Raw genomic sequence first — 13,947 nt, 5'->3', positions numbered from 1 at the left:
TCCCTCCATTTCACTGCTTTTGGGTTCTCATAGTGGCGTCTTCTCTAACCTGCCTTCCCTGATTTGCTCCACCGTGGCAATAGCTTTTGTGCTTTCTTCCACCCCGTAGAACCCACTTTATTCATATTGTCTGGGTCCTGCAATTTTGTGATAATCTTCCATGGTAACTAACTTTTGTTTGTTTTGGTTGGTCTGACTTCAAATTATTTGTTTGTTTTGGCTTGTTGCGCATGATATGAGCTTCAAATGAGATAATTTATGTGTGTTAATACTTTTAAGTAGGTATTTCTTATGTTCTGGGTGCACAGATTTTACCTTATTTCAATGGTGAAAGGCCACTTTGCAATTGGTCACCAACGAGGGTGCAACCACTTGCAACTGGTTACAGAACTTCTTGTGAGTTTAATTCTTAAACTTTTGATTGAAAATTTTTATGGTTTTTTTATAATTTTTGTTATCTCTGCTGTTGTTTTGGAATTTTTTTTCTTTTTAATGGTTTTTATCTGATGTATATGTGTAGGCACTCAAATTAGAGTTTTCTGTTTTTATTTTGAAGAAGGAAAATGATGGAAGGATAGGACTCCTATAAGATTTCAGTTTTTTGTGGGTTTTCAAGTTTTTCCTTGGCTTCAACTTTTGTTTTTGAATCTGTCTGTAATGTTTGCATTGACCATTTCATTGTTTTTGACTCGCAGAAATTGCAGTTGTCAATCTGGATACTGCCACCGATACATTGCCTTATCCTTTTCATTTTTTTCATGTTTTGTTGTTCGTAGTTTTCGTTGTGTGATTAGTATAAGGAATTTTTGTTTTTGAATATTTGTAATGTTTGCATTGACCATTTCATCGGTTTTGGCTCGCAGGAAAATTACATTTGTCAATATGGATGTTGCATTGTATTTCAATGTAGAATGTTGAGCCTTTACGTGAATTTAGTTATGGATGTTTTGTGAACACGGAGGATCTTATAAAACTCAGTGATGGGATGGTGGAAGCACTCTCTTAAAAGTTTAATAATTGGGTAAAGTAAACAGTGGGTTTTTTTTTTTTTTTTTTTTTGGGTTTGGGAATGAAGAAGGAAAACGATGGAAAGATGGGAAGTTGTTGGACTCTCGAATTTTTCTTTTGAAATAGGTGACAATTTGGAGAAGTTAGATGGTAGGAACCATGTTTACCAACTTATTTTTGTTATTTAAGCATCTAAGGACGATTTTCTGTTTACTGCTCTTCCTTTATTTCTATTTTTGTGAGTGAGTTAAATGGAGTAAAATATTTGATGTCAATGACTGCATCATTTCATAAGAGGATTTTATGTCAAATGATGAGTTTACAAACTTAATAATATTGTAGCGGTGAATGGTAATCTTTGTGTTGGGAGTATCTAATTTTATTGTTGATTAGGGTATCAGTGGATCCACTTGAGTGCTAGATCTGGGCAGGACATTGCTAATAGCATTGTTGCTTGGTTAGCCAATACCTTAGGAACAGCTGAGTCTGTATAGAATTGTAAATTTGAATTTTGAAATGGGTTTTCTGTGCAAATTTTGTTTTTCTGATTTTGAGCGTTTTGTTTTCAGCCTTGAAAAACATCGTTTTCAGAAGCCTTATGTACTCAAGGTAAGCAATTTATATTTTTGGTGGATTTAGAGTTTTGTTTGAGTTTTATTGTATTGGAGTTAAATTTGGTTGTTCCTTGGAGTTAATTTTAAGTTTATATTGAAGTTGAATTTGGTTGCTCCTTGGGGTTAATTTTGTTTAAGTTTTGGTGCATTTAAATTTTGTTTAATTTTTTTCATTTCTTTCATCTATTTCCTTTTGTGATGATACATGCATGTAAATGGAAGAGCTTTATCACATGCATTACGATAATGAAAGTAAAGCTACACTATCCAGAAGTAGTACGTAGGCAAAACCATAGTATTGGGAAATAAGGACAACCTTTTGTTGAGTACAATAGACAAGCAACTAATATGTCAGAATGGGCATCATTAAATGGTTTTGGTAACTATTAAAAATCCATTTAATCTTGCAGGGTTCATTTGGTGAATCTGGAAAGGTCAAATGGTGTGCAACATGGGTCGTTAAAACTATTATCAAGAGACGCATATGCAATCCCATATGTGATTATAGAGTATCTACCAAAAGTACAAATCACTATCAATTGTATGATATTTGTAGATTGTTAGTGGTTTTGTTCTGTTTTATATATTGACATACACCATTAAAATCCCAATCATACTCTATTGTAAACGTATTATCAATAACGCATTCTGAGTTTAACATGGATTTCTTTTTACACAGTGGGATTATCTACAGAAAAGTTTTCTAGAAATGGTTTACAGCGGAGACCAGTATTCAGAACACAATGGACAAGCCTTTACAAGCTAATCCTGCCGGTAATAGAAACTATGTCCTTCGACTCTCTGCTTGCATGCTTTTTAACATGGAGAGAAATTGAATCTGTATTTCAATATAGTGTTCTTCTTGATGTCCAACAGTCTGGAAATAGTTTTTGGAATTGTAGTTTAGAATTAGTGATCTTGATTCAGAATGAAAGGGCTATAATTTTCTTCCTACGTTCCGCATGTATGTAAATAGTCACCTATTGTGTGTGTGTGTGTGTATATATATATATATTTACACATTTTACATGCTCTATACGGTTTTGAAACTTGAAGCATAAGCGATCTCTGTTTTCTGTATAGATATATTTCCAAAATATTTTAAACACCCGCAACAACGCGCGGGCATTTTTTTAGTATATACTAAAAGAGTAACATTCAACTTAATTCCCATTGTGTTCTTTTAGACTCAGATCACTGTTACTTCTACAGTGGATTTCCGTTTTTGCCCTCCCTTATTTTTTGTTATTTCATAGATGCCTTTGGTATCCACATGTTGATGTTGGATGCCTCTTGAACACTCCAGTCCCGTGGGTTTAATTAGATCTCCCTTGGAATTGCTGCCACGTTTAAGAAGAGATGGTGTGGTGCTGCCACGTTTTACTGGAGATTGATATCAAGGGATGAATCTCTTCTTTTTCCATTGCTCTCAACCTCTGACTGTAGAAGGAGCTAAAGCCATTTCCAACCGAGGGCTGGCCAGAGGGCTTGTTTTAGCCCTCTGTTCCTCCAAGATTCTCCAAGATATTAATATTTTAACGAACAGTACAAGACTATATTTGCTTCCGTCTCCAACCGAGAGCTAAAGGACCATAGGGCCAAATATAATTTATTATTTAAAAACTACAATTTAAATAATAATTTTTGTAAAATTTTTTAAAATAAAAGTTATACGAAAAAAAATATGAACCAAATTTTGTAAAATATAAGTTTGAAAATTATCGAAAAAATTGAAGGATAAATTTTTGAAAGAGGAAAGAAAATATGAGAATTGAAATTGTGTATGAATGTTGAAAATTTTGTGAGGAATGGTTAATGGATGGTTTAGGTATTTATAGGAAAAAAAATAGATTTTTTTTTTTTATAAAAAAAGGCCCAATAAACCTAAAAAAACAAAAAACAAAAGAAATATATATATTTGAACCCAACGGTAACTGGCGCCAGCCATTGGATTCAAATTTGTTCATACTATTCATGTCGGTTATAACCGACACAAATAGTAATTAATAATATTCTGCTAGCCGTTACACTTATTCTTGTCGGTTAGAACCGATAGGAAAAACAAAACCGATAGGAATAACAAAACATTAAAAAAAAATAGCCAGCCCTCCAACCTTCTCCAATCTCGTGGGGTCCTCTCAAATTCCAGAGCCCTCTGGCCTAGCCCTTGGTTAGAGACGATTTTCGAGCTATTTTCGGCCGTCTGGTCCCTTCGGTTGGAGATGGCCTAAGCTCCTACTCACATACCCTCCACCTGCCTTGATTGCTGCAATCAAAGACTGTAACAAAAATTACAGACGCAGAGAGAGAGAGAGAGAGAGAGAGAGAGAGAGAGAGAGAGAGAGAGCGAAACCATGTCTAAACGTCAAGACGGCCTCGATATCCTTCTTTCTTTTCAAGACGGGGTTTTGGAAACCCCTCTTGGTTCTCCTTCCCATTCGCCAAGTATATATAAACCTTAGGGTTGCTCATTTTCTCAATGAATCCTGAAAAATCGACATGGGTATCTCTCAATTCGAAAAGTTTAATGGGTATCTCCCACTTCATTGAAATGTTTGTTTAATGGATATCTCTCAATTTCAGACTCACTGGGATGGTACATGATTTAGATATCTTCTAATTTCTTGGTTTTGAATTAAATATACTTTCTTAAGTATATTTAAGTTACATGTTGCTAACCCAGTTAATTTTTTATGCTCTATTTGCCTTCTCTATAACAGACCTTGGAAATTGATAAAGAACAAATGGTTGATTTACTGAGAAAAATAATAAGTGAACCAAAACTAAAGGTATGAACCTCAGAGTGTTGTATTTGGTAATTAGTTCTTGAATAATCTGTAGTAACAATGTTAGTTGTTGAGTTGCATGTATGAAAATTTAGTCCTTTGTTTGAAATTTGGATTGTATGATTCAAATTTTATTGTATTTTGTTCAATTTCCAGTTTCGAACTCAGGGAAAGAGGTGGCTGTCATCGTTCAAATTCAATTTGAAATCGTATTTCTGAGCCTGTTGTTTTATCACTGATTAGGTAAGGCTCAATTATTTCGAATTTGTCTCTTAATTATGGATTGCATCTACTGAAGAATATTTGAGGCTAAGCTTAATACTAATCAATGTAGCTTCAAATTATTTTATTTTCAGTCTTCAAATTAAGACTAAAGATTTAACATCCTGCAATATTAGTTTCAATTGTTAAAGATAGTAGATTGAGGTTCTTTGAATCATGTTGGTATTGGTTTTTGGCATTCAATTTTACTTTTGAATGTGACTTTTATGAAAGAGAAAAAAACTAGCCATTCCATCATTAATAATTTGTATCAATGATTGACATTTCAATGTGACTTTTAGATCTTCTATTAATTGACATTTCAATTGAATTTTACTTTCATATAATTTGCTTCACATAAAGTTAAAACTATTTTAATTGTTTTAATAGGATTATATAGAACAACTATATTCATTTTCTTGACTTTTTTTTTGGGCAGCTCATGAAATACTTTTCTTGAGCCTTGATGCTTAACCAATAAGAAAGTGAAACACAGAAGTTCTATTTTACATGTTAGTTTTAATCCATTACTAAAAATCTTTTTTTTTTTCCAGGAAATAAACTTTATTAAGATAAGGAGGACTGAACAATAACATGAAAAGCTGAGAATGAACAGTCGGATACCGAGTTGATTCCACTGCTACCACCCAACAAACCCAGTGCTAAAATTTCAATTATTGTTCTCTGGGAAGGTAAAACTGCTATCTTTCTATACAGTATGTTGGATTTTTTATTTGTGGGTTTCTTTTTTCTTTTTTTTTTCCCTGTTGGAAATATTGGTATTTCCGTTAGTTGTTGATGGGTAGCTTGAATTTTGTTTCAAGTCGTAGTAATTTCCGTACAAGTTTACATTTTTGTGTGGTGTTATTTTGATTGGTTGTTGGCTTAAACTTGGTTCCTTTGATGTTGTTATGGTGAAATTGTTTCCCTCTCTTTGCTTGATAAAATCATGTGTTTTGGATTATGGTACTTATTTTGGTTCTTATCTGTGACTGTTGGTGATATAACATTATAGGCTTTAGGTAGTAGGTTATGCATTCTTAAAGATAATTGAGTACATCCTAATAGCTGCATCCCATGGTTTGTGATTTTGTTGCTCGATTACTGAGGTTTATTTTCCGATGCTCTCTGCTTGGTTCTCACATTCGAGTCAACTCACCAAATCATGTAGATTTCTGCTTGAAATTTTAGCTTTCGAATAGGTAGGTGGCGATATCTACTTGACTCTATCAATTCAGTCACAGCACCTGATCATTGGAGACTTCTTTTTGTTTGGTAGGAAAAATCATTGGAGAGTAGTATTTCCTATTGAAATTAACTTTCGAATGTAGTGCTGCTCTGCATATAGGTGAAAACTGACGAGTGCCAAGTATGATTGTGTAAACTTGAATAAGTTTTAGAGTTTTTTCATACCACATATCGAATGAGTAGTATGTGCCAGCGAATTTATTATGTTAAAAGCTTAAAATTTTCCATTCCAGCCTAATTGAATTTTTTTCTATTTTGAATTCGATATAAATGCATTAAGACCGCTCCAATTTCATGTGTTTCGTCTAAATTATGATTATTATTATGACTTTCTACATGATTTAGCTTTCTTCTAATTTCTTGCTTTTAAATTTAATATACTTTCTTTACTAAATTTAAGTTACGTGTTTGTAGCCCCATTGAACATTTACACTCCATTTGCCTTATCCATAACAGGCCTTGGACATTTACACTGCATGCTTCGACATTGCCCAATGATAACCACTTCAAACCGAATATTGCCCATTTCGATTCCAAGGCCATACCAACCTGTCAGATTCACTAATATTGTGCAAGGGTATGGTTAAAATGAGTTCAATATGAGCTCAATATCACGAGTAGATAGAATATGCACAATCTCCTCTAAGTTCCACATTCCCCTCTCTTTGTTAATCAACGACTCTACCATGGTTGGAATAGGTCCAGGGACAATCATGGAGGGAGTAGGACATGATTGCTCCAAACGAGGTAGCCAGTTTTCTTGCCATATTCTTATCTTAGTGCCATCACCCACCTGCCATTTAGAGCAACCGTGCAATATCTCTCGACCATGTAACAAGTTGCTCCACGCCCATGAGGGATGTGCTCTTCTAGTAGCCGAAAGAAAATCCCTATTAGGAAAATAACGGGCTTTCAAAACCTGAACCCATAAAGCATTAGGATTTTCCCACAACCTCCAGCATTGCTTGGCAAGAAGAGCATTGTTGAAGTGTTCCAAGTCTCTACACCCATGCCCCTTTTATCCTTGGCCACACAATGATCCTTCCAAGCTTTCCACTGCATTTTATTCCCTGTTTTGGATTCACCCCACCAAAAGGTGCTCAAAGCTCCATTCAAAAAGTTGCAAATGGCCATAAGGAACTTGAAACATGACATAGGATACGTAGGAATCGCTAGTGTTACAGAATTTAGTAGGACTTCTCTTCCTGCCATTGTTAAAGTCTTAGCTTTCCACCCTTGTATTTTGCTAAGGACTCTATCCTAGACATAGATTAGTGCATCGTCTTTAGACCTCCCCCATACTGATGGGATGCCAAGGTAACGCCCAAGGTTCTCGGAATGAGCAATTTTGAACAAAGAGCAGACCAATGAGGTAACCTTGGAAGGGCAATTCTGGCTGAGGAAGATGGAAGATTTTGTGTAATTAATTCTTTGCCCCGATGCATGACAATAGTTCTCCAAAATGTTCATAAGAATCTTGCAATTCAGCTCATTTGCTCGGATGAAAAAGAGAGAGTCATCGGCAAACAATAAGTGAGAAATAATTGGTCCACTACGACTAATCTTGACTCCCTGCAATAAACCATGATTAGTAGCACAAACAATGTTTTGGGACAATACTTCACTCACAAGGAGGAATAGGTAGGGTGATAGAGGGTCCCCTTGCCTAAGACCTCTTGTAGGAACAAAATAATTCCCTGGTTTCCCATTGATCACCACCGAGAAAGAGATAGCAGTCATAGAGCCCATGACTAATCGAATCCACGCCCCATTAAAACCCATCCTCACCATCGTTTCCTCCAAAAAATCCCGCTCCACCCGATCATACGCTTTGTGCATATCAAGTTTAAGGCCCAGTTCATGCTTTCCTCCCTTCCTCTTCAACTTGAGGACAAAGGCATTTTGGTGATAAGACACAAGATCAGGGAGGATGGTTTTTAATCTGTTTGAAAGTATCTTGGATCGAATCTTGTAAGAGTTATTGCAAAGGCTAATGAGGCGATACTGGCTAGTATTTTCAGGATTGGAAACTTTGGGAATAAGGGCAATATGTGTTTTATTAATATGGTTCAACATGATAGAACCCCTGGAGAAATCAATCACTGTGCTAACAATGGTGTCATTTATAGTTTCCCAAAAACGGTGATAAAAGAACCCCGGAAAGCCATCCAGTCCAGGAGCCTTCAAAGAACCCAGCTGAAAAGCTGCTCTTTTAACTTCTTTGTATGTAATAGAACATAAAATCCAATTCATGTTGTTTGTTACCAATGGTTGAATGCAATCAAAGACTGGACCCCAATCTCTAGAACCATCCGAAGAGTAAAGACTCTTATAAAATGCTTCAAAGGTATCCCTAATTGCAACATCGTTCTCTGCCCATACCCCTTCGTCGCTAGCAATGCAAGTGATTTGGTTCCGACTTCTTTGTTTTGTTGAAAGGTGAAAGAAATGGGTATTTGCATCTCCTTCCTTCAGCCATTGAATTTGGGAGCGTTGTTTCCAATATGTCTCCTCACGAGTCCAAATATCAGACAGTTGAGCATTAATTTCCATCTTTCTCTGATCATTGATGGTGTTGCCTGCTTGTATGTGATTTAGCTCAGCCAACAACTCTACTGCTTTCTTTCTCTCATTTGAGAACTTCGCCTTGCTCTAATGGACCAGACGTTTCTGACATTGGCTCAACGAGGAATTCCAACGCTCCAGGTTTCCCCTTCCATTACTTTCATTCCACCCTTGCTCGATAACCTTCTTACAGTCAGGATCGTGCACCCAAAAAGCTTCAAGCTTGAACAACTTTTTGGTTTTTGGGGTATGTCGCAGAGTATCAAGAAAAATTGGGTTGTGGTCGGAACCGATACGTTGGGCATGATAAACTATAGAGTCGGGCCACAAATCGATCCATGCTTCATTAACAAGGAACCGGTCTAACCGTCCTGGTAAAATTGTAACACCATCCTCCTTTCGTGCCTGTGAATTTGGGTCCACTAAATCTCAAATCCAAGAGGTCATTATTATCAACAAAATCACGGAGATGCATGATTCTACTAGGACTCCAAGGGCTTCCACCCTCCTTTTCATGATGAGTGATGCGTGAGGCCGACCTAATTGGAAATACAAGAATTTGCACACGCTGCCAGTTGTAATGGCATAAATTAGTAATTTTCGTTTGATTGAGATGTTATAGTGTACCCGAAAGGCTCATCCAATGGATTGGTAAAGTATTGGAACTGAGTTTAGGCCATAAAGCACGAAATGATATTTTACAGGTTTTTATTTATTTTTATTTTTTATTATTTCTTTCTTTACAAACAATAAAATGAATTCCTACAAATCCCCATCACAGTTGGATGTCAATTATTCGCATCTTCAAGAAGCCTTTTGCTTTCTTAATCTACTTACTAGAAACATACTTTCAATTACAAACGGAACGGGCGGATTGAACATGACCTAGTATCAGCAAGTGGTGGACTTAAAAAGCTTGAAAACCATATTATGTACAGATTTTCCAAGTCTGGGGGCACACGGTGACCCGCTGATTCACTCACTTCCGTAGTCCTCGTCATCTCCAAACGAGACAACGGAGGCATCAGCAGCCATTGCCTTAAATTCACTTTCTGTGCTTGAAGCCTCAAGGCCTGGGGCATTTCCACCACTAACACAAGTTTTTGGCTCACTAGCAGCAGCCGCCTGTTTGGAGTCCGTGTTTCCAATAGAAACTTGCTAATTTGATCTGGTTTGGTATTAGGCTCGGAACTGGCGGTGGTACTGGCCACGGGTCCACCTGCGGGTGCTTCTGCTCGCCGGCTCTTTGCAGATCCACTTTCCTCTGCCACACCATCTGAGAACACATCATCCTTTTCTTGATTTCTGGGGCCTTTACATTCTTGTGGAGCAGCATCTCCACCCCCGTCATCTGAGGATGGTTTGGTACCTGAGCTTTCGTCTGGTTTCTTAGTAGAAGGTTCGGTGTTGGGCGTTGTAGGACCATTGCCGTTGTAATCCACTAAAACCACCTCAACCTGAAATCCTGGGGAAGGAAGTTTTCTCTGCAGAAGCCCATTACAGATATGTTAACTAGTATGGATCAAAAGCAGGATAAGTCAATTAGTGGTTTTTAATTGAATAACAATTCATGAGAAAATGGGGCAGAAAACCAATAATCTTCTGGCTGTAGATATAATTTACATGTAGATATAATTTACATGCAAAACCCAAATTAGTAAAACTTGTATCTAATAGTTATCCAAGAGAAAAACCTACCGAAAGACCTTTGTTCTAGGATGATCGTGGAGAAGAGAACACCTGAGGGAGTATCAAAGAAAACCATCAGCATGGTAATAAGCTAATAAACATGATATACAAACTATGCAGACTTAAAACTGTATCCAACATGGGTTTCAAGCTTTTATGAGTATCTGCAGGCATCAGTATGACATTGTTCAATTTGCATCGTAGATACATGTTGAGATCAGCTTCAGGGCAGCTCCGAATATGGCAATGAGCTCATTGATTATTTGGTTCTTTTACTCACACTTTTTTCGCAAACGTCCAATATTCATATAATGAAATTTTTGGAGTTTTGAGGTATATTATTTACTATCCAATATCCTAGTGGATATGGTGTTGGGTTTCCACCCTGCGTCCCGAGTTCAAAACTTCCCCCTCCCCTAAATTATTGTAATGGTTTCGAATCTTCCCCCTTCCCCTTAATTACAATAATTTAAAAATAAAAAAAAAACACACACACACACACACAAAAAAAAAAAAAATTTACTATTTAGAAAAGAAAAACAAGGGTAAAGAATCTGCTGGTGTTGAGTTAAGACATCTTTCAATGTTCAACAATTGCAATATTACTTGGAATAAAGAACTAGTGCATCGAGAGATTTCTCTAGCAGATAACCCTAAGCAGACAAAGGTAAATAAGGTAAATATAACAGATGTATTTTGGTAGTGGAAACATCCTAGGACAGCATAGTAGGAAAGTGAAGGTTGCAAACAGACAGACCAAGGATGCTGAAACGCACCATTATGATTAGATACAGTAATGGAGGGCCTTATCCAGTACGGGCACCTATGAAGCCGAAATCCCCTAAGCATGCACCTGCATATGATACAAAAAGTTTCTGTGTCAATGTGTAATATAAAATATACTACAATAGAGTTATATAGCCAGAAGTATACCTGCACCCAGGTGGGTTTTCACCGTTGAAGTATGTTAAGATGCGTTCAAAATATTTAACGTACCTCTGAAAAAACCAAAAAGAGAAAAATTTAGCCCAACAGGCATGATGTTAGAAAGACTAGTAAGATATCAAGATACGTAGTTCTCAAAGAAAATATAGCAAATACTACTAACAATCTGACTTGGCAGAACAAGCCCTTTTCCTCAAAGCATCGTTTCTGGTTGTAGTAGTCAATAGACTCCTCAGCAGTCGGAAAGAACTGCAGAGACGGAAATTAAGTCTAAAGAATTAAGCAAAATACAATATGATACTGATACACTAACTTATTTTTCCATGAGATTCGTCTTCACATCTTCCAAAACAGTACTATGAAGAAACTTACCTACCTGCAGACAAAATGATAAATCAAAAATAAAAAACTGTAGGAAAACCATTGTAAGGATAATTACAATTGCAGAAACAGCCCATGCATGTGATTACCTATGTTTAGCCTTTTATTTTATTTTATTCTTATTCAATGGAAAGGTTATATTCGAGGAAGTAATAATGCAACATTCCTTCAGTTTTATTGCCAGGAAAGTAGAGTTGATGCTAAAAAATTTAAGACTTCTATAACAGATCTGTAAGAATATAACGTAAATGTGGAGTTCCATAAAATCATTGAGTTAGGTTACAACCATAAAGGGCTGGTCGCTTCTACAAACCTATCCTATGTTCTCAATATTCCAATACCATCAACATTTATTTCCTTCAGCGCAAAACATTTATTATTAATATGCACTAAGTTCCAAATTGTACCGTGTACATCCAATGTAAAATATCTCGAGCAGCCCAGGAAAAGAGGCTTTTTCCTACGATTAACCTCTGAATAAATGATTTCATTCTCTCAACAAATTGGAAAATAGATTGATTGAAAATCAAAATCATTAATTCAAGCTGATTCTTGTTAAATTGTTTTTCCAGTGGAGGATCGACCAAGAGGGAAGTGCAAACGGTTTTCAATGAGAAGGTGCTTGAGAGAGTTCTAGTTAAATATTATGATTTTTCAAGCACAATAATAAGCTAACCATGCTTGAACGTCCAGCCTTCTCAGTTCGGATCACTAATTTGAATGGTTTAAATAAAAATCATTAGCACAACCATAAGTGACAAATCATGACTCACCTTTCCTTCAAATAAAGACGCGTCATACAGCCTTTCAGAACAAAGGTTATATACTTTGTACTTGCCCTGCACATATCCCAGGATAAGATATTCGAACATTTCTTTAAACAGCAAAGTAAATCAAGAAAGGGTGCAATGCAGCCACACGCCACATGAGAAAGTTATGGAAACAATATATAATATCTGTTTAAACCATATGAAATAACACAGAGCAGTAATAAAACATTATGCTTTGGCTGCATGTGGGTGCCTAAGTGTTGAGTGATTAAAATCATTATTACCACGAAACAACAAGATCATGAGACTCTCGTGGGAAAAAGTTAGAGTAAAGCAAAAGGTGAATTTAGCTCAAAATTGTTTTGCTCTGGTACACTTGTATTTGATGCATCTGACATAAGGAACATATATATTTTGCACAAAAATATATTTCCATCTCTTAAAATTTTCAGGTAGGTACTCCAAATAAATCTAAAAACGATACTAACTGATCAAGTGGAGACTGCATGATTATCCTCAAAAATGTTATCATGGGATCATCATGAGGCAATAAGTGTATAGAGAGAGAGAGAGAGAGAGAGAGAGAGAGAGAGAGAGAGAGAGAGAGAGAGAGAGAGGGGCGGGGGGAGAGAGAGAGAGATCATGTCATGAGGCAATAAGTGGAATACTAAATGAATATTAAGCATTAAGAGGATTTTAACAATGCTATCTAACTACAAATGTATATATCACCAACCAAAATGTAATATCACCTTATGATGGGTTTCAAAGAAGTTAATCACTTCTTCCATATGATTTCTGTAGAATCCCTGCATTAATAATTAACTAGACTAAATTTTGGTGATACAAATAAACAGGACACGTTGAGATATATGCAGAAAATAAAACTTGCTAACCTCAACATATCTGAAAAAGCCAGAGCTCATATCACCAGCAGGGAATCCCATGGCAATTATGTTCTCTGTAATATAAGTCTTGTCCAAATCAAATCCCCCTTCCTGTATACAAGGCAGAAACTTGAGGTTATACAAATGCTTATAAAACCATACCAAGCAAAGACGTCCTGTTTGTTTAGAAATGGTAGAGACCATAGGGAGATAAAGCAAAAGGAAACCAGTGTATAACCCTCTACTTGACTGTAAGAAGATAAATTAAATTAGACGGAAGGAGCCAAGAAATCAACACAGGAGTTCACCTGGTATCTTCGTTTGTTTGGAGAGACAACATGCCTGACCTTAACCTGAACAGCTTTCACTGCACTCTTAGAAGAGTCAACTATCCCTTTTAGTAATAGTTCCAATGAAACCCGTTTGCAGCATTGTTGGACTTTCATTTGAAACATCATCTGCCGGTCGACCTTTTGGAGACAAGCGTAATCCTAACCCACTAGTAAAGCGTGAAAAACTTGATTGTTCAGCATTCCCAATCTGAGAGCTGTCCTGTGTTGGTGCTAATGGCTGAGGAAGTTTCAGATTTTTGGCCCATGATGACAAGCCAGAAGAAAATTGCTTAGCTGGGGCATCAGGAGAATCTGATGCAGAGTCTGAAGCAGGAGGAGGTTGTGGTTGAGGAGCTTTAACTGGTGGTGCAGTTGAAGAATCAGCAGGTTCTGCATCCATCCTATTACCCCAGAGATCGTGATGAAGAACGGGAGATTGAAAATAGTTCACAAACCCAACA

General features: G+C 36.6%; 1 protein-coding gene and 1 pseudogene across 2 annotated transcripts; one reads left to right on the top strand and one right to left on the bottom strand.

The window, feature by feature from the left end:
* Nucleotides 1–2,603, top strand: LOC139188881 (uncharacterized). 2 transcript variants are annotated; one of them, XM_070806926.1, is made up of 5 exons: nt 1–163; nt 309–396; nt 1,578–1,617; nt 2,033–2,144; nt 2,302–2,603. In XM_070806926.1, exons 1-5 carry the CDS (start codon nt 161–163, stop codon nt 2,386–2,388), a joined length of 330 nt encoding a protein of 109 aa, XP_070663027.1. In that variant the 5' UTR covers nt 1–160; the 3' UTR covers nt 2,389–2,603. The 2 variants fall into 2 exon arrangements, with proteins under 2 accessions (XP_070663027.1, XP_070663026.1); XM_070806925.1 differs by having other exon boundaries at nt 2,033–2,163.
* A 6,575-nt stretch (nt 2,604–9,178) lies between these two features.
* Nucleotides 9,179–13,947, bottom strand: LOC114823227 (phosphatidylinositol 3,4,5-trisphosphate 3-phosphatase and protein-tyrosine-phosphatase PTEN2A-like; annotated as a pseudogene).

This window comes from Malus domestica, chromosome 10 (genome assembly GCF_042453785.1).
Source record: "Malus domestica chromosome 10, GDT2T_hap1".
NCBI lineage: Eukaryota > Viridiplantae > Streptophyta > Magnoliopsida > Rosales > Rosaceae > Malus > Malus domestica.
The sequence above is the reverse complement of the archived record's forward strand: the minus strand, read 5'-3'. Positions and strand labels throughout refer to the sequence as shown.

What these genes read in the sequence shown, in the direction of transcription:
- LOC139188881 (XM_070806925.1), top strand. An exon ending in AACTGGTTACAGAACTTCTT is followed by an intron (nt 397 to 1,577) that starts GTGAGTTTAATT and finishes TTTTGTTTTCAG; the next exon opens with CCTTGAAAAACATCGTTTTC. An exon ending in AGAAGCCTTATGTACTCAAG is followed by an intron (nt 1,618 to 2,032) that starts GTAAGCAATTTA and finishes TTAATCTTGCAG; the next exon opens with GGTTCATTTGGTGAATCTGG.